Here is a 20,755-nt window from a genome sequence, read left to right on the forward strand (position 1 = left end):
GTCACGCATGCCTCCATAGCAGCATAAAGTGGAGATGCTCTGCCTCTCCTCCTTGCTCTGTCTCAGTAAGCTCATCGTGGCTTATCGTGGGGGTTTTAAAACCGAGAGCAAATGATGCACGTTAACAGATAATTCTCCTTTAAAATTTCTGAAGTGACTTGAGAATAAGCCCTCCTGAAACTGTAAATAAACATGGAAAAAGGCTGTACGTAATTATGTTTAGCTACTAAGGCTGATGGAGATTCTAAAGTACACCAACATTAAGTCTGTCAGCTACAACTATCTATCTTGCCCATACTAAGTGAGGATGCATAGACTTGAAGTGTCATATAATCAACAGAAGATGCACAGGGAGCAAAAGAACCTTGTTCAGCTGTATTGCAGACATTGCGGGAATAAAAACTTGAAAAATGAACGTATTATTAGGCACTGAGGTATGCTGAAGCTGCAATTTGACAATATAACAGCGTTTAATGCATTTCTACTGCTCTTACAGCGCAACTTCTGCCTTCCTGGCTGCTAGGAAGCACAGCAAGCAGACCTCTCTGTCCCAGTGTACGTGCTCTGCTGAACACATCGGACTGCTTTGTCAAGCAAATTTAGCAATGTGTCCTTTAGCAATACAGACGTCATGAAAAACAGGATATGTATACTGCTTACTGTTCAAGTAACTATGAAATACAAACTTCTACTGCTAATCGTTCTTGGGACATTCCCTTTAAAACAAAAAAGTTGGAAACTGTTTAGAAGTTCTGGGTGATAGAAAATGGTTTGAAATCTTCTGAAACACATAATGATGTTATTTTTCTACGTTAGGCAAATTATGGTTTTTAGTTGCTTACGTTTCCTTTTAAAATTCCAAAGTCTGTTTTTTAGAGTAGGACAAACCTGAAAAATCTCATATTTTGGGAAAGAGCAGACATCAAGACTCCACAGTAGCATGAAAACAGCTTTAATATATCGTTATCTGCTAATCAGTGCTGTAGAAGCACTCAGCTCAAGTGAAGCAGGCTGCTGGTATGGATGCCAACATGCATCCACTAAATAGTACAAGTTATTTTAAAGTCATTAGCAGTTTGATATAGTTCGAATGCACCACAATAGTTCAACTACTTTGGTGACCTCTTCGTTCTTTGCTTTTAGTTCCTAAACCTTCAAGGATATTTATTAATGTGCTTCAGAAAAGCGCAGCTCCCCAAAGGTTATGTATTGATTTAAATCAGCATTGCTCTACTATTTATGCTGTTTTATCTGTCCCTCAAAAAGCTTGCTGATAACATCATCACAGCTCAGGCTCTGTCTGGATTTCTCTTGCAAGAGTTAATGATAAACACGTAATTACTTTTGAAACTTGGTCTGACAAAGTTATCCCATGCATTTTTCTGCCCTCAAAAAACCTTCTCCATCTTCGTATTTCTGTCATTTTTCAATAACAAGCTTTCCAAGACCAGAAACGTGATGAGCTCCTAGCGGGATGCCCTAGGTCACAGCGGTGGATGACATTCCCCTAGGAGCCGTGCATGGGGGAGCCAAGTGTGACACAGCTTTTGCTGCTCGGGGCTGGAGGAAGCCCGGCCGGCAGCCAGTCTGGAGGCACTGAAGGAGTCTCCCATGCGGGCATAACTCCAAACAGGTGACCTGCAGGTATTTTTCCACCCTGTCAGCATGCCCAAACCTATCAGCCTCCAGCTGGTAAAAAAACACAAAAACACTGTAACCCCAACTCTGTTGTGCAACGCAGTTTCTTTGCAGCATTTCAGAGAAAAAGGGAACCAGAGACCTCTTTCGCTGGTGTAATGCCTCTGAATTAGCACATCCCACAAGGAGGAGGATTTGAAGGTGTTTACATATTGCCTTAGGGCACTCCACTCACTGCTCCCAGCACAGCAGCCCACCCAAGAAAGCTGCACAACTGCTGGAGGTGGTCTTCCTGCTCAGCCCAGGGAGGGCAGCCCTGGTGCCCTCATCAAATACTTGGTATTGCTGGGGGGAGAGGCGGGACCATCACCAGCAGGTGGCAGAGAAAAGGGGATGTGTATGTGGAAACACTGCAGTAAGTGGAAAGGACAGCAGTAAATGTCAATTTGCTCTGTTAAATAGCCACTTGCAGCAGTACAGAATCAAAGAGATGTAATTCTGGCTTAGTCACTTTTGCCACTTACCTCCTTTTTGCCCAGTGTGGGAAATATTAAGAATTTGGCTTAAAACTCATTTCTTAACATACTCACTTAACATTCAGCCTTGCACTACATTTTTTCTTAAATTTCAATGTCCACTGCTCTATAATCTTGCTGCACTTCGTAAAGTGTTTGCTACTCCTTTAATTCTTCCTGCGTTGTGATTATCTTCCTTCCCAGGCCATCTTTCTGCCCTTTCCAATATCATTCTCTGTGCTCTTCTCTACCTTTGCTGTCCCCTTCCCTTATCTTTCACTCACTATCTTTCCTTCATACTACCCCTTTCCTGATTCCTCTTTACCCAGTCATGTCCTAGATGCAGCAGTGCAATGCTGAAATAAAAACTACTTGAATAAGGAAAATTGTCCACCAGGCTTTGGGATCTTTTGCTAGATTCCTTCTGACATTTGCTTACGCTACTTATTTTTAACTTACATGATGACATTCACAAAAGAACTGTTCTTCAGGCAGCTAAGTCCAAGAACGAGGGCTGCCTCATCCATGTGCACAGAAAGCTGGTTATGTCTATAAACTGCTTGTACTGAATGCAGTTCTCTCTGAAGCACATCATGCTATGAGTGATTGCAAATAATAAGGTTGCATTTCTATAATTTTCATTTTAGTTTTATTTCTAAATTGGCCATTATTTCCAACCTTTCACAAAACTTTACTTTTTTTTTTTTTTTTTTTTTTTTTTACAGAATTTTAGGTCTGCTCAGCAGACGGTATTTTGCCTACTGTCTGTCTGTCCAAACCAGACTCTTCTTTACAGAGATAAAGTGACAGACCATACTTAACTGGAGAGAAAAATTCTGGGACTGAAGGGTAACGCTACTTTTAAATTGATGAAAGCAGCAAGGATGTCATATGTCAGTGAATCCTACTGTCTAATGATTATAGCTTCCTCAAAAGGCACAGTATGAAAGACTCCTAACCTTTCATTTGCTTCCTCTTGGTTGAGCCATTTTCTCCATGATTTTCTTGCAATTTATTTTCTCATCAGTCTTAGAGACTCTCCTGTAGATTTTTTTTTTTAAATACTAACTTTGCATGTTGCACTAAAAGGAGAGGTTGAAATGTCAGGAAGCAGAAAGTGGTTAAATCTCCAAAAGAAGACCTGAGGAGAGACACCTCAGTAGACTGAGAAGTTTTACACACAACTGAAACGTATCTGGCTCATCTCCGCAGGAACTGGTTGCTCCTTTACCCATTCAACAAGTATAAAAATGTGTTGTGGAAAGTATCTATCCCAATGTTCCCACCTAACCAAGATGGTTTTGCACTTAACTCAAAAAACTGCTGCAGATGAAAAGGGAGATTTCAAAAAGAAAAGTAGAAAGTGAACATGAAACAGCACCTTTGGCAGGACGGTAGTCTGAGACTTCAATGGCCTTATATTCTGTTTTTCACAAGAAAAGGCTCTATGGAAAAGGCTTGATTCCTCCTTTTCGTGGGTGGATTGCTCTGGAGGAGGCTGTGTGGAGGTAGCAGCCAGAGGCACTTTCATGCAGCTCCCTGGAGCAGCTGTGACCAGGGAGCTTCCTGGCTGCAGGACCATGGCTCACAAAAAGGGTCTGAAGGAAATGGACTTTTAGAAGTAAGTGATCATCCTGCTTAAATGGTCTTTGTCATATCTGCTGATACCAGCAACACATCTATTGCTTGGACAGTGGCAGGTGTTTAACTAGTGCAGTTGACTTTTAGTCCCAATTTTGCCTCGTGTTTAGTGGGAGAAGGTGGCTGCCTGTCAGCTGAAGACTCTTCATTGCCCAAAATATCTCTGCCCTCTGCTCATTATCAGAGAGAAAGACATACAGGAGTGGGACTTCTGAACATCCATTGCATACTCTTGAGCCTCATAGTACCACTCCGAATTATAGAAGTGATGTTTTCTTGAGAGGCAGTTTATCCATCACCTTAGTTCAACACTGGTGAGCAATTTCCAGACATTTCTCTTCTAGTTTCTAAATAATCTTCCTTGTAAATCAAAGCCTAGTGCAAAACTTCCATATGCAAGCTTTACTTGAGATTACAGTGACATAACTCTGAAATCTCAGCTACTGGGAGTGCATTTTAATGGGTAAGAGGACATCATCTTCAAAGGAGTAAACATCACTGAACTGTAGAATAGAAACACACATCCATCTGTGTGACCAAAACCTCCCAGATTTTATTTTTACTTAGACACAGATCTGACTGAGCTCTTCTACTTCCAAGTATTTTAATAGGAGTTTCTAAACAAACATTTGTAGGTTATAGTAGCTAAACACAACACTGAGAATCTAAAGCAGTTCACTGTTTCCCACAGAGTCCAAGAGGTAAAGAACAGAGAAAAGAAAGATGAATTAAACTTTGTTTCAGAATTAGCATACATACGTATTTTGATCGGTAAGATATAAAAGACTGTTTTCCTTTTATCATAATAGGAACTCATTATGCATTAGAAGAAAAATTATTCCAGCTACACAGAGCAGCCTGCAGGAGGATTTACAAGACTGATAATGAGCTGCTGTGCACTGCTGCTGTGTGACTGAAGCTCAACTCCGACACTGTGACTTAGATGCTTCTGGTGCATCATGCATAACACTATTTATGTGCCAAGCACAGGCCAAATTAGTGGAACTTGGCTGCATGTATGCAATGTAACTTAGGTATTTTTTGTGTCTGGAGATACGAAGAAAACTTTGTGTTTCAGAATACAAGGGAAAGATGACCTTGGTAACACTTAAAGCTACCAAAAATTACTGATTCATTGAAACCAGTCACCAGGAGGAAAAGCACTTAAAAGCATCTCTCAGAGAGCAAATATCCTGTAACAGCTTAAGAACAGAAACAAACTGAAAACATGTAAGTGTCAAAACAAAAAGCTGTTACATTTTAAGCACCAATGCAGAATACCCAGCAAGTAGTAATCTTCGAGCACAAGCCTAGACCACATTGCACTGGAGAGACCAGAGACAGATGACAGCAAAGCAGTTGATTGATGTCAGAGGAGGTATGAAGGTTGGAAAGCCTGCATTTCTGTTTCCTGCACTGTTTTAGAAACCCACAGTCACTGTGCAGAATGCTGCAGCTATGCCTTGTTCATCATACTTTGATTTGTGTAAGCCCACTGTTCAGTCTCTAAATCTGCCCCCACCCCCATAACAATCTTAATAGCTCCACTGCTGATATGCCTGAACTGCCCATCTTTGAGATCATGCTCTTGTTTAATGTCCAGTGCTAATAACCGTGTCAGCATCCGCTTTCACACCTGGTTTCATACTGAGTCTAAAATAAAACGGCTGTCATTGGGTCAGGAAATATCTAACAAACGTGTCTATAAATTGCAGTGTGTATTTAACATGAAACAAAGCAAAGGAGCATGAAGAACAGTTTCCAAACAAAGCAACTTTACTAGCTTACTTGCACGGTAAAATGCGAACAACATCGTTCTGCTTGTAACTCTCGATGCAGACAGCACAATGATCAAAGTCTGGGTCTGTTTCCTAAAATGAATGGAAAGGAAATTCGAGTCAAGAGTTTAGGCTATGACAAAGGTAAAAGTAGTTGTGATTAGTACGTGAAGTGTGTTGTGCCAGAGTGGCTATTATTAAGAAGATACAAAAGTAATGACTACGTGGTTAAATTCCAACATGGCTTGAAAAAAAGAAATGTAATCTCAACTATCCCCTCATTTGGAGTTGGTAACTGACCATTTGAAGCACAAGCTAAGGCCTACGATGTTTATAATATTCGGCTGAATCACCAAAATATGGTAGGGACTTTCCTACAGTGATTACTTCAGCTTTGAGGTAAAATCCTTTTTTTTTTTTTTCTCCTCTGGGGGGAAGTACGAGCATTCTGGGATTCCCTTTTATAGCCAGAACTAGGGATTTTTACTTATTTCAGGGGAGTCCCATGTTTTTGTGCACTGCTTACTGGCAGAATTATAATCTTTTTATGCAGACACAAAGATGATGACCAGTGACTGGCTGCTCTCCTTTCTGTTTTCCAAAAGCTATGGTATCTTACTCATTTTGTAAACCAAATGAGAATTTAAAACTTCCACTGAAAAAGGGCTGGCTTCATTTGGACATACCTATGGCACCAGCAATATATATATTTAAATTCTTGGGCCTGAGACACAAAACAGACCGTGCCTTCTGTTCCATCAAGTTCATTCTTTCCGCAGCTAGCGAGCTACTAGCTGAACAGCGAGCCGGGAGCTGCTGCAAGGCAGCCAGCCACTGCCTGGTCACAGCCAGCCACGCTGCACGCAGAGAACCCCATGGGCTGCTCTGACAAAGGGCAGGCTTTGTCATATGCTCTGCCCACCTGCATACGCATCTCACTCTGTACTGCAACCTACACCTGGTTTTGAAGACAGCATCTTTTCTTTCAATACGGAAAATTTGTGTTCCCATACCCACAGAAAAGGTTCAGTGTAGGAGGCTGCCTTAAAACAAAACTCCTCCCCACCCTCAGGTTACTTCATATTCATGTTTCATATAAGATTGTGTGTTATTACCTGCCTTTTAAATTTTTTTTTTTCCACACAAGTTACATACAAAGTGATTCTAAGCTTACAGCATTTCACATAAACAGTGCTAGCCCCATGTACTCCTACCAGCAAAAACACTCAGCCAGCTAGCACACAAAACCACTCTCAGTCACAGTTACCAGATGGAGTGCAAGAAGTACTTAAGCAAGAAAAACTCTTGAAATGTGCAGACTTACAGCATACATCAATACTAAAAGTTACACAAAAATATTGTGCCGTAAAATGAAGCAAGTCTCCAACAAGGAAGGTGAGATCATAAATCAGAAGCAAAAGGAAAAGCTAAGAAGTAAACCATTTCCCCTGATAAAAATTAATGATGTTCAAGTTTATTACATTGAAGTATTATACCTTATCACCCTTCTTTACTGTCCTGGTTGTCAATTTACCAATGGCTTTCTTGGCAGCATCTCCAAGACGACGCTAATGAAGTGAGAAAGAAGAAAACACAAATTAACCCAGATAATCAAGCTTTATTACCATCGTTTATAATGGCTTACTTGTGCTATATAGTAACATTGCAATACACGCCGTGGTGGTGGACAAACACACAGGATAAAAAGCGTACACAGCAAAGCCTGCAATTGCAGGTTTGTCAACAACAAAAAAAATCCAACAGCAGAGCAGAGGAAAGCACTTGACACATGTGGGCATGAACCTCACAGACTACATAAGAGTCCACAGCAGTTACCCAACATGTGTGTGACAAAGCTAATGACACCCTGCCCACAGGATACGAGCTGAAGCAACATGCCTTCCTGGTGATTTCCGGGATCCTGGGCTCATATTGATTTTTATTCAGTGTGCTAGAATACACTCTGTTCTCTTAAGCTCTTTTTTTTTCCCTCCCTGAGCAGGCTGATCTTATTCTGAGACATAACAGATCCTCAGCGTAACCTAGTTTCTCTCCTGCTATTACCTGAAGCAACCACTACCACAGAAAGCAAAAATTTATGGGTCACAAAATCTGAAAGAGACTTAAATAAAGCTGAAACGAACACTGGTTTAAATATTAACCTCAATCTGACTGCACAGCCCGAGCTATTTTTGCTGTTTATGTTGTTTTCATGACCACCACCGTCGGATGGAGGAGCCATTCCTGCGCTTGCAGCGCTGGTTCCTGCTGCAGTGCCCGGTTCCCAGCCAACTGGGGATGGCTGCTGGCCAGCTGGTTCGTGGGATCCCAGAGCCAGGGCAGTAAGCAGCACTGAGCTCGTGTTTTCTTGTTTCAGGAACTCGAGACGTCAGATTGGGTTTACATTTACTGGAAGAAAGGAAGTTTGCGTTCTTCATCCTTCACCTACCATGTAATAAGTACTCTGCTTTTGACAGCCAGATTCTGAGAATGCAAAAAGAAAACACCGAACACTCCCATCCAGCTTGGAGCATTTTGGGTGTCCACAAGTGGGCATTTTGTGTGTCCACCTCCAATATACTTGAAAAATCAAGTTCTTCTTCAGCTTCCCCCCATCCCATACACTTAGTTTTGCATATAAGCTGAAGCTCAGAAGGCTGCTTTTACTTGATAAAGACCTCAGGAGGCCACTACAACTGTGTTTATTGCATCAGGATCACTGTACCAACATTACTCAGGGATTATATAAGCACACAATTTTGGGGGTTTCACAGAACAGCTATTTTAAATTTTTTAGGACATGGATTTGAAATACATACTACAGTGTTTGGAGCCTAACACACTATCAGGAACAAAGGTGGGAAAGGGAAATTTTACGCTTCCTGAAGTCAGATATCTCATCCTAGCTTCAACAGGTGAGAAACTAGTTAATTTAGGTAAATCTAAATTACATATCCTAGAACAAGCACGTTGGCCAAGTACCTAATGCCCAGAATACACTGGAACACTGCTGGACTGGATTATCACTGCACAGCCAAGCACGATTGCTTAAGAGAAGAACACTGAAAAGGCAAAGTGAGGCATTTCACTTAAATGCCACCTACCACCTACATAATAGCAGGTGGTATATGTGCTTATACTGCATACATTTCTAGTTGTGCTATATGAAGCCTTTCAGAAAGAGTATAGAATCACATCTTCATGTCAAAACCATTAATGTCAGAAAAACTCTTTCAAAATGTGTGTATTCTCATATAAACTATATAAAGAAATTTGACAAACAGTAACTTTCATTTCTATTTAAGAGACTCCTATTTAAGAGATTCATCTCTTCCACTTTCTAATTTTAACAAATAATTTTATATGCTAACTTTGGAAACACTCAGCATTTGCTATTTCGTTAAGTTAGGGCACAGTCACACAGCATATACTTGCTTTTAAAGCCCACAACCACCTTGATGGAAAAGGCTACCAGTACATGCAAAGGAGTTTCATACTTCTGGCGGAAATGTACAAGAGCAATCATGTGAAATACCGGTATCTACTTGCACTATCTATAAAACACTGCATGTTTTTGATGTCCTTTAAAAAAGCATGCCTCTAGACATAAGCTGTGATCTTGTTTTTCAGTTAAAGCAAGTTATTTCATCGCTAACAGCTCAGCCTTCTCTCGGAGAGCTCTCAAAGCTCTTCAAAAATAAGCTGTAGCTGTCGCCACCTTCTTATTAAAGTTTAATACGCTCAGCTTTTTAAACCACATAAAATTTTCATCAAGTTTCTCCTGACCTTTGTAAAAATCTAAAGAAAGAAAAAAGGTCATAAAAGCCCTCTCCCCAAGGAGCAGCTGTTTTGAAACACGGACGTTTGGAAGAAGCCTAGAACCATGTAGGGGATGCAGCGGGCACAATTTAGTATTCCACAGATATTCATTCAGTAACAGTTATATTTAAACTTTTACCATCCCAGGGGACCACGCTAAGTACCAGCTACAGTGTGGTCATTTAAGAATGACATCCTTAGGAAAATCTACAGAATGCCCATGGGACCTGCAGCATCAGACACTATTTCTAGAAACTGAAAAGGAAATCCTTTTTGTCACAACTGTGGCTTTGTAGGTTTGCATTTGTTTTAGGTTTGACAAAGTGCTTTAAAGACCCGAAGTGCTGCCCCAGTGAGCCCTTATGTGTCCCCTAATATGGGACAGGACTAGAGGTTGGCAGCTTTATAAGATAATTGACAGAGATACACAGAGACAAAGAGCACAGTGGTTTTCCTGAGGTTTACTGACCCTTCTCAATAACAGCCAAGGCACGCTAGGAGACAGTGGGTCATTAAGTCCACGCTAGTAAAACATTTACTTCTAAAGTTTAATCCATGTTTAAGTTGATGACTTCATATATTCAAAATACCTGAGTACGGGCACACTTAATTGATTCAATTCAGACATAAGCTCTTAAGTTAGATGTGAAAGAGGATGTAAGAAAGGCAAACTAAGCAATATTTTGTCCAGTACGTGTGACCAGGAGAATTAGACAGTACACATCAAGTATCATCTTGATGAAAGCTAGAAGACAGCGCAGGTCACCTCTATCCCTTAGTTTTCTTACCCTAACGTTCATGCATTTATAGATGTCGTATAAAGGCATTCCCAAACTGAATTGCCTGATTTATTACTAAAGCTATCCTTAATAACATGGATAAAATTAACGATATTAGTTCCATGTTCTACCACGCCATACAAGCTCATTCACTATTTAACTTCCCTCTCCATCCCCAAATGTCCTTTTCAAAAAGAAGTAATATGCTGTACAGTACGTATTAGTTAGCCAGCACAGGTTCTCTCTTCCTCTTTGACTTGCACTCAAAAACAAATATTTTGCCTCCGTTCTTTTCTTTCCTGTCATATAATAATAGCTTGTATTGGTGCTGCTCAGGACAGTAACAATCTGCTATATAAAATCCCTGCCAAGAAACATGCTCTGCCTCTGAACAAAGTGGTTTTCAACACTAGTTTGATGGACATTCCTAAGAAATTATTAATTCTCTATAGACTACTGTATACAGAAATATCACCTCAATTTAACAGGGAGAAAAAAGCGCCCTTACCTGATTCCTATCACGTGCACTTGTGTACCTGATCTTCTGGATGAAGTAAAATATTAACCATGCTGAAGAAATTATCATCAAAACAATGAAAGATATTGACACAAAGACTAGAGAGCCCCGACTGAAGTTTTTTGGAGGAACACGGGATCCCACTGCTATTGCCATCAGGACAGAGATGTTCTTTTCCAAATAGTTCAGGATCTCCTTGACCTTTGATTCTGTAATCATGACAGCAACAATGTCTCCAGTTCCTATAAAAAGAGGAAAAATACTTAATTTACATTTAAAATTAACATTGCATGTTACTCACAAGATTTTCCATATGCAAAACTATTTGACAACTTAAAGAATTTAATCTATGTTACCTATGGCATTAGAAATATGCTACTGGGCACTCAACTCAAGGCTTACACTTCAAACCCAGGTTTTCAAACTAGGGCATTACCATGCAAACTGTTTGCAGCTCCACACATCGTAACAGGTCTCCACCAGTTAGATTAAACAGTACTTCCCACGTTGTAACTACTGTGTGCAGTCTGAACTCATTTTAGGGAGCGCATTTGTTCCAGATTGGGAGCTGTGATTACCTGAATAGGCAACTCACAGAAAAAAAAAAAAACAGAAAATGAGCGGTCTTGGTACACACAGAGCTGAGTACAAGCTGCTCTGGAGAGTTAGGCAAGTTCCCCGATGTGGTTATGAAGATTGCACGTACCAGAAAGATTGTCAAGGACCTGCAAATCATAATTCCACATAGGATGCAACAAAGCCAAACTTCTACCTGTACCACTTCTCTGACAGAAGTGAAAGCAAAGCAAATAAGCCTGGCTGGAAAGTGGAGCGGAAATGAAAAAACTGACCATAAGTTTGAGTAATGATTTTATCATCCATACAAAGACGTGCTCAGTAAGGTAGCGATCAGCTTCATCAACTCCATTTTGACTGCCTAGCCCATCTGGTTTTTGTAGTGTCTTGTCCCTAGTCCACCTCACATCCCAAAGGGAAAATCCTTAGCACAAAGACCACAAGAATCAAACTACAAAACCAGACAAAAAAGAATGAAACCTGCAGAGCAAAGAGAGCACCTATGCTTTAAATGCAGAATTCCCTCATCCCCTGTGAAAGGAGATCTTTAACTCAGAGGAATTCTGATCTAAATTCAAAAGACAGCAAAATTTATATTAAAACCAAAGCAACAACAAAAAAACCTTTGAGTGCTATTGTTCTTCTTCCAGATCTGTACTGAAACCCTTTTTTCAAGACCTATTTTCAAAATGTGTGCAAAGCCTGCTCAGCTGTTCTCTCCATCTGTTTGCTCCAGTTCACATTCCCTAGGAGAGGAACTGTACAATGCAAGAGACTGCAGCACCCAGATTCTGGCTTTAGAGTAGATTGGAGTTGCAGAGAAATTTGTGTGACAGTGAACAGAGAACATTAAAAAAAATATTCTTTGCATTAAAAGAGGATTTCAAGTCCTTTAATCAAAATTGTCTTCTTCAGAAGTTACTGTACCCAGAAAATGAAGGAGAAATGCCAAAAGAACAACATTGAAACTGATGGTACAAGAAGACAGGGTGACAGTCTCTAACAGCTAATTTTCCGAAGTGGGGGCTTCAGAGCTGTGTAAGTCATTTAAGCGTTACTTCATTACTCCTTTCCATTCACAAAGCTCAAAAGCTTTGAAGCAGCAACCCTGCACCAACACGATCTATGCAAACAAAATCACCAGCACACCAAAATTCACACAAAGCCCGCTGCAGACCGGCTCTCCACAGCCTCTTCTATTCAAGACCGTTAGAACCCAAACTCGGTTCAGGATTATTAATGAACTGCAAACCTCAGAAAACAGAATAAAATCCCACTGCCTGCTTTGTTTGAGAAGAAATCTATTCGGATTCTTGCTTGCCCAGCTGGGAAATGTCCTTGCCCAAGCCTGCAGCATTTAGGACAGGACAAAAGGCACCTTTCCTGCAACTTAAAGATCCTGTACGCAGATGCAGCACGTGCTCCTGTAACCCTCAAAGCCAGCCTACAGCCCAGATGCTGCAAGATCAACCAAGAACAGAAAACTCGATCCTGATTGATATTCTCCCCAGGCTTCACTTCTGTTCCTCATATCTGGTTCTGATAGCGAAGGAAAGGCAGAGGGACCGTTTTCCCCAGAGGACGCGTTCTGCTGTACTTCCCCAGTAGGTATTTATTTGGACCACTGAGTTATGTCAGTATCAAAGGATCTGTCAGAAGCACTCGATGCAGCATTCTGACATGATTTATAAAGCTGTCTGCGAGGCAGAGCTGACTCAGATCTGATGCTAGTCCAGTGCCGTCTGAATTAAAAGCTGAAGCCTCCACCTATTCCCTGCTGCCCAGGGGATGTGACAAGGCTGACAATCTGCCACACGTTTTATATAAGGCCCGGCACAAAGGGAACCTCTGGCGTCTCTGCGAAGCGATTTGCATTCCAAATGACTCAACTGGGAACAGCCAAAGTGCTACTGCCGCTTCTGACCCTGTGAGAGCCAAGGAGAACTGCAGAAAAAGAAAAATAAATCGTGCCTGTTTAACATACTGAAGCTCAGTGGAAACTGGGACTTGGTTCATCCATATTTCTGTCAGGGGCATCACCCTAAATAATTATAGCAAAAGCTCCCTGCTTGAGAAGAATTGGGGGCAGGAGGAGACACTGACTCGTTTATTTTAAGCACCTTGAAATCCTGCATTTCTGAAACCTAAGCAGAAAAAAATCCTCAGGTGAATAGCACTGTGTTTCTAAAAGTTAGAATATGGTCTTTATATATAAATTTTATGAGAAGAAATGCTCTCCTGAGCCAGGAGCAGTGTTCAGTGATAAGAAGCTGGAATGCTACCTAAAGCCAAGGAACTGAGCACTCAACCAGAGACAATAAGCTAGGACAGACAGCAGACCTAAGATAAATACTGAATATTGACCCCTGTACATATTATAAATCATTTGTTATCATCCACGCCCAGATAGCTGTTTTTAACTTGCAATTTTACTGTGTGCATGCTTATTAGGATAATTACACAACTCTGTATGAAAAGGAAGTTGTGACTCATCATTGGAAGGGGGCAATATTACACTGGGACAGGAGAAGAGAAGGATTAAACATCTGGGAGGACACTAAGACCACCAAGATGGGAAGAGCAGCAACAACCAGAAGTTTCCTGTAGTGCTCCTGAAGAAATTGCTAACCACACCTCCTGGCAACTCCAAAAGAGCAACTTTGGAAAGTCAATAAAGTCATCTCAAAGAAAGATTACTGGTCTCATCACTAGCAAATAGTTATTCCCCCACTTTTTGTGTTGATTCTTGACTACCAAACACTCCTCTGAAGCTCTAAATACAAACAACTGTGGCCAGGATACCAAGTTAAAGACAGGTGTGGTTCAGAGAGCAGACTTCAGACACCTTCCATCCACCTACTGTCCCTTGGAGGACACAGACAATGGCAGCCTGACAAAATGCAACTAAGCAGCTGTTTTTTTTTTTTGAACAGCCCAAGCAGCTGTCTGGTCAATGCTGGGGAAGAAGGGAGGCTGACAACTCCTCCTGGGCATCTGAGCTGCTGCCAGTGCCGCAGTGCTGCAAGCAGCTCCTGGCAGATGGGAGGGCCAAGCCTGGAATCCCTCCTCCAGCACAGGAGGTACAGGACCACCTGTAAGAGGCACTGGCCTGCTTTGATTTGATAGAACAAGGTTTGCAGAGAACTGGGAATTAAGTCAGGTGCTGGTAACAAAGGTGAGCGCTCTTCTAATGGCTGATATTTTCAGCTGAAGTCCTTGCAGTTTCCTTAGCCTTTGATTGCACTTGCTGATGCTTGTTGTAGACACAGCATGAAGCAGATAAACTGCACTCCTCTCACACTTGCAGAAGTATACTGTTCTCTTCCAAAAGTGGACAATATTTAACAACCAAAGATTCTCATTACTTTACTCTGAAAAAATAAACTTAAAACAGATTTATTGACATCTTTTTTTTTTCCTGTTGGAAATTTCATGGTACTTCCTTTAAAAAACACTCAAAATCTCCACCTCCCTACTAAAGGTAAGGAATAAGGGAGGCAGCTCCTTAAGGGCTGGATTCCGAGCATGATCCAGACACCAAAAACCAAATTGCAATGATGTAAGCATCGTAATAATAATCTAATTGGAAATAAAACTGCTCATCTTCACAAACCATTACAATTCCTTAATTAAGCATTTCTGAACATGTATGAGACAAACGTACAGGTGCCCAGGAAAGGGATCGATTCCATTACCATACCAGATTTCTTAGAATAACATTAAGTAGCAGTGAGACCACCACAAACAGCAGCTACGTTAGGGCTGATGGGAAATGCTTTTGTTCAAGTCATTTTGGAACTCTAATAACCCTTTTAAGTCATATTCACCAATAGCTTACAAGGTAAGGACATACTGGCACTACAATAAAGACCTATTGAACTGTTGAAGCCTCCTGACCCACATGGAAAACACCATCACCATAGTCTAGTTTTCAGCTGTTGAGTAGTGAACGTGTTAATGAACAGCTCCAAGACTCTCCTGTGAAGTGACCTTGCAGAGACAGGCACAAATTAAGAAACTTATAATCAAAGGAAGAATATAACTGTCTTTTCCCCCAGGAGAAAGTCTCTTAAAACCAGTTTACAGGTTTGAAGGAGGCTCGTTCCTTTCTATCATCAACAGAATAGGCTGGGAGAGGGAACTGTCAGAAGGTTGCTTCAGAAGCCCTACTTACATCGGCAAGAAGGATGGTAATTGTGGAGATTAATGCAATTCTGACAACCTATTGGACAACAGTGATGGAATTTGGGAGCCCACAAAACATCTACGAAGAAAAGAGGAGAGCACAAAGGAAGTGCTGCTGTTATTTATGAAGTTCTGGGACCAATTGGGAGTTCTGTGAAAGCACCAGAAGACACCTGCACTGGAGGGAGCGGAGGGGAAGCTGTGTTAGGAACACCAAAATGCACACAAAGGGTGGTCATCTAACCATAAGGAACATTTTACTCTGCTAGAAATAAAAGGTACGCAAAATTAAGGAAAAGCAGAAACAACGAGTCTGACTACAAATCAGAAATTAAAGAAAAACAGACAGGAATGACAAAAAGTTGACACAAGGGGGTATGTTGATATTCAGAAAGACCTCTCTGCTTATTTAAGGATGATACTTCCAAGCTCAGGTGTTTATCCATGTTAGAAAAGAATCTACTGATAATGAAACCTGCACTGCCAGAAAAGGTGAGCTCAGGGAACTTTTCCAATATAAATTCCATAGTACTTCGCAACATTGGGGAACACACAAATTCTTCAGATATTTTAAAAAGTTTTAGTCAAATGCAAAACAGAAGTTCACTACAAAGTGAACTTTGTAAATTTGAAAATTAAGTCTTACATTCTAAACCAGGCTTTTGTAAAAGCACACAGTAAAAAGAGGAGTCCTGGCAAATCTTCACAGCAATTAAAACAGGTCTGGCTGCACATGTTTTTATTTTGATCTAATCAGAAAGTAAGCAAGAGCACATCCAAGCTGTCAACACAAGTGCAATCTCAAGGGTAAAATATGTTGTTTGAGATGTCCCAAATCAAATACTTCTGAAAACAAGGAAAAAAGCATAGTATTTGCCAATTACTTTCCCTAAGCAAGGCAAGAGCTTAATGCCAAGAATATGCATCAATTTTAAAATGAGGCTGAAGGTGTTTGTTTTTTTTTTTTTTTTACAACTTTTTTCTTCCTGATCCCTTTGCAACATTGAAGATGTCAACTTTTTGTATGTAAACATTTACTGTAGATGTCTATTTTTTGTAGTGTCAGACAGTTGAACGGATGTTAAAACCCTACCACGAGAAAATTGTACATGACAGCAGTATATACTGCTACCTGAAAGTTACAGCCATTGCCTACAAGTTCAGCTACCCCAAAACATTGAGTAGTTGTTTCCAGAAATTACAAGTCTCTTTGCTACACAGGCCTATGCAGAACAACCTGAAAAACAATGGCTTGAGGCTAAAACTTGAATTCCAACTGTCTACAAGAGGACAAAAGAAGTAGATGTTCAAGTTTAGTGAGGGTCAGGCTTGTATGAACTGCAAACGAAATACAGTCAAGTTGTACCTGCAGAACAGTCAAAGCTCTTCTTTGATTGCAGCAAAATGAGCTTCAGGGGATTTTACTCCGCCAGGGTAAGACAGGACACTGAACTATGTCATCTAAATATGCCTACGTGCACATCACTGTTTTGAAATGCACCGTGCATTGCCATAGTGCCACCAGAAACGTGGATGTTCAGAGCTCTGCTCCTTGCAGAACAGCACACGATGAAGGCATGTGATTAGAAAACCAGGAACAGCAGGAGTAGCCTTCCAAAGATGGGTGTGACAGAATTAACTTCAAAACAAAGATTAATGCCTAATCAGGTTCTTGTTATGCTAGCCTGTAACACATTAAATAATTAAATCCATTGGCAATAAATAACAATCATCGTGTAAGCAGGAACAAGCTCTCCAAATGCTCACCCTCCTTTGTTAAACAAGGAACTGTGCTTTGGTACAATGCTGTTCTCATACTTCTACACCAGCTTCATAATCTACTGAGTCTAAAAGCTCAAAACAGGAGAGCTAAACAGCAAGATCAGTTGAGGAAACTGTTGGGCCATGTTTAGAATTCAGCTGACACACTATTTCATAACCCAGTTGCTCTGTTCTGACACTCGGTGAGATGTTTCTTAAGGACAAATCTGCATAAAAGCAAAACAAGTAGTCATTGCTAAATCATCCCGTCCCATTCACAAGTCCAAACCACGCTGACACGTGTGAGATGGTGGAGCTCTGCCACTGCATTTCCTCCAGCTTAACAACGAGCTGAGTCTGAACGTGTCTCTGCTGCACCCCAGAAGCAATACAGCATTAGGATGTAGAAGAAAGACATTACTTCGACTCTGCTACAGATCATTTCCTCTCCATCAACCTCAGATAGCACCTTTTCACCTTCTGTTTTAAGTCTGATGACGCTGAGCACTATTAAAAGAATTAAGATCCTTCTGCTGAGCTACCAGATGCCCCCAGAAGACATTCTGCAGAAGATACTGCTTACTTGAAAACTGTTTCCTTCAGGAACAGCGTCCAAAAACTGTAACCTTAGATCTGGATTTAACACCTAAACACTGATTAGTGTCACATTTTTGATTTTTAAAAAGTAATACTGTAATGTAACGTATTACTGTTCATTTTGCAATTTAAGATGTGTTTGGATTTTGGTAACTAGAACTCTACTCTTGCATTTTGTAACGTCAGCAGGTGCTGGTAGGTGGCTTCTGTTTTGCCATTTCTGGATAGCAGTTTCCATTCCCACCAGTGTGTGTGGAACTAAGAAACCCAGGGATTTCTAATGAGAGCAGTCTGCCATGGTCTGGTATTTTCTTCCATCTACAGACAACTTCAGCACAGACCCATCAATCTGGACAGTGTTTCCAAACAAATGCAGCAAAGCGCCCAAAACACATGGTAACAGAAGCTTACGCAAAGACACTACAAAGTGTTTTTACAACTTCGTTAGAAGCACATTGTGTAAATCTATGAGTAAGTTTGATTCCACGGAATCCATGGATTTGGGGAATTACTCTGCAGCGGGAGCATGGTCTTTAGCTAAGAAAAAAATGTAATTACTTACAGTCACTAACAGTCCCACGGGCCTTTTCAGAGCCACAGAACTAATTATCCTTTCAGCTGGCTAAGGAAAAACGAGCCTAACTCCTGTTATTTCAGCTGTGGATGAGGTACCTAACATGCAGGAACACAGGGAAGAGGAAGTTCTGCAAAGCGTTGAGCTTTGTGAAGGGTTTTCCCTGGCTTGCCTCTACGGGACAATTGTTTCCTCAAGGCTCAGAATCCGTGCTCCAAACACACTTCTCTCTGCGTCCTGCTACGTGTCAGACAACTCCATTTACTACCACCTGACACACTTTCCTGATGAATATACCTACAAGAAATGCAGCGAGAAACAGATTAGCTATGACTCTGTTGACACTCGTTCCCAACATTTTCAATTAGCAAACAAGCAAATTCACAACATAAGATGATCAGATATACACCAACTATGGTCAGACTATTGAAGATTGTTTTTCCTCTTTTTAAAAGCTTCAACTTCCATGAGTCACCTTTCCTTCCTTTTCACTAATATTCCAGGTAAGTTAATAGTGAAGAACAAAACTGCAGCACACAAAATCAATTTTGAGCTGTGGATTAAAGCAGGTCTCAGGAATCCAGGGGAAGTTTTGCAGTGGATTTGGTATCGAACTGAAATTCTTAAGCACACTCAGGCAAAATGATCTGCAAAGCACCCTGCCAAGGTTTTTGTGTATCAGTGTAGCTTGCAGTTGCACCAAGAGGCAGATTGGGAGTTAAAGGTCAGCAGCACAGATTTGCAGCACACAGTAAGGGTGGCACAGCCCAGGAAAGCAGCAAACCACACAGCTGCCAGCCCTGCAGCACCTTCCACCCAGACCAGGGACCAGCCATCAGATGGCAACAGCTCCCGATGACTTCCTGCCCCTCCTGTCTCTGACCTAGTGACCTAAAATAATTCACGTAAAATGCATTCGGTTTTGTCACAGTTTGAAATGAGTATGTGTCTTGCCTCCCGTGCCAGTGGTTTGTCTCTGATGTTTTGTTTTAAAAGCAAACACAAGGCAATGAGAAATCTCCCACTTGAAAGAAAACAGTTCTTGGAAGCCAGTGGTATCGGGTAGGTCTCCTGCAGCACTAAGGGAGGAAAAAGTCACCTTCTGTACAAATCACTAAAAAAAAAAAAAAAACTAAGAAAAATAACACGTGGCTTCTTCAGAAGAGCAATAAAGATTTATCTTGATGTCTGCAACTTGTGCCAAAGGCTTGAAAAGATTTAGCAATGTCAGGTAAATTCTCTGACCAAGGCTTTGTATTAAAAATTGTTTAAGTACTTCAAGAAATTTCTTCAACACTGATAAACCCTGCTTTTTTGGCACCCAACAACTTTATTTTGATGATAAATATTCATTTATATTTTTGTTTACATCTATTCCATAAATTCTAAATATCTCGTTTTTATTTTAGGGGCTTCTTTGGTTCATATATTTTTCTATAAACCCAAATAAAAATCTAGATTTTAAGACAGTTCAATATAAAAATCTAACTATCTTGTATTTAATAAGACCGTCTCCACCACATAAAAAAATAGAAAGAACTAAAATGCTGTTTTACCTGCACTTCCTTCCTATTCCCATAATTGATTATAAAGGAGACAGCTACTAAATATTTTCTCCACCACACAGGCTTTTTACATTAGACAATATTTGTTCTGCTTTAACAGAAGTAGAAAGCAAAACCACCCATAAAACTGCCTTCCTGCCAGTGATATCATAGTCTAACATAACCTATGCTGGGAAAAGATGTCCTTCATTTAGGGTGATAGAGGACATCTGCAAGAATATGTAAAATATGTTTATTCTATATGTGCATAGAAATACATACGAGAATATGTAGATAGAAAAGAATGTTGCAAATAAGATTAGCAGAAATGTACACAAAGTGTTTCACCAATTCCTTTAGGTCAATACCTATTTTAAAATTAACTTGAAGTTGAAGGGACAGAGACTTAGTGGGCTGGACTACCACATAAGTAAAAGCAAGTTTTGATACTAGCAGTAAAAACTGTTCATTTAATATGAACAGGAATGAAGGACTGACTCAAGAGTGACAGCTGTTAGGTGGCCACCAGAAGGAATTTATATTCTGTTAAGCACGGACAAATTTCCACAACATCAGAATTTTCAAATGTGTGTTCAAGCATAAAATAACTTGGAAAAAAAAAAATTAATTCCACGTGTGAGATCTGCTTACTGAGCTTTTTTTTTTTTTAAATAGGGAATTACCCCCCTGCAGGTTCAAGATGAGCAACATGCATAAATCTATGTAATGTTTTAATTACTTTTAGCACAGACATTGCCAAAACTGGTGACTGAAATTCATGTAAAGGTCAAGGCAGGAAAGCACAGTTCAGAGTATGCATTATCAGCTCTT

At 40.5% G+C, this 20,755-nt stretch overlaps 1 protein-coding gene across 4 annotated transcripts in view; it reads right to left on the bottom strand.

Annotated features, from left to right (window-relative positions):
• Positions 1–20,755, bottom strand: part of RNF130 (ring finger protein 130) — a 52,991-nt gene that overhangs the window by 19,775 nt on the left and 12,461 nt on the right. For all 4 annotated transcript variants that reach the window (XM_068697779.1, XM_068697776.1, XM_068697775.1 and 1 more), the window contains 3 exons: positions 10,679–10,929; positions 7,069–7,140; positions 5,583–5,665 (listed from right to left, as the gene is read on the bottom strand). In XM_068697779.1, the coding sequence (XP_068553880.1) occupies positions 5,583–5,665; positions 7,069–7,140; positions 10,679–10,929 (406 nt within the window). The remainder of the gene's footprint in view (positions 1–5,582; positions 5,666–7,068; positions 7,141–10,678; positions 10,930–20,755) is intronic.

This window comes from Anas acuta, chromosome 14 (assembly GCF_963932015.1).
Source record: "Anas acuta chromosome 14, bAnaAcu1.1, whole genome shotgun sequence".
NCBI classification, from domain to species: domain Eukaryota; kingdom Metazoa; phylum Chordata; class Aves; order Anseriformes; family Anatidae; genus Anas; species Anas acuta.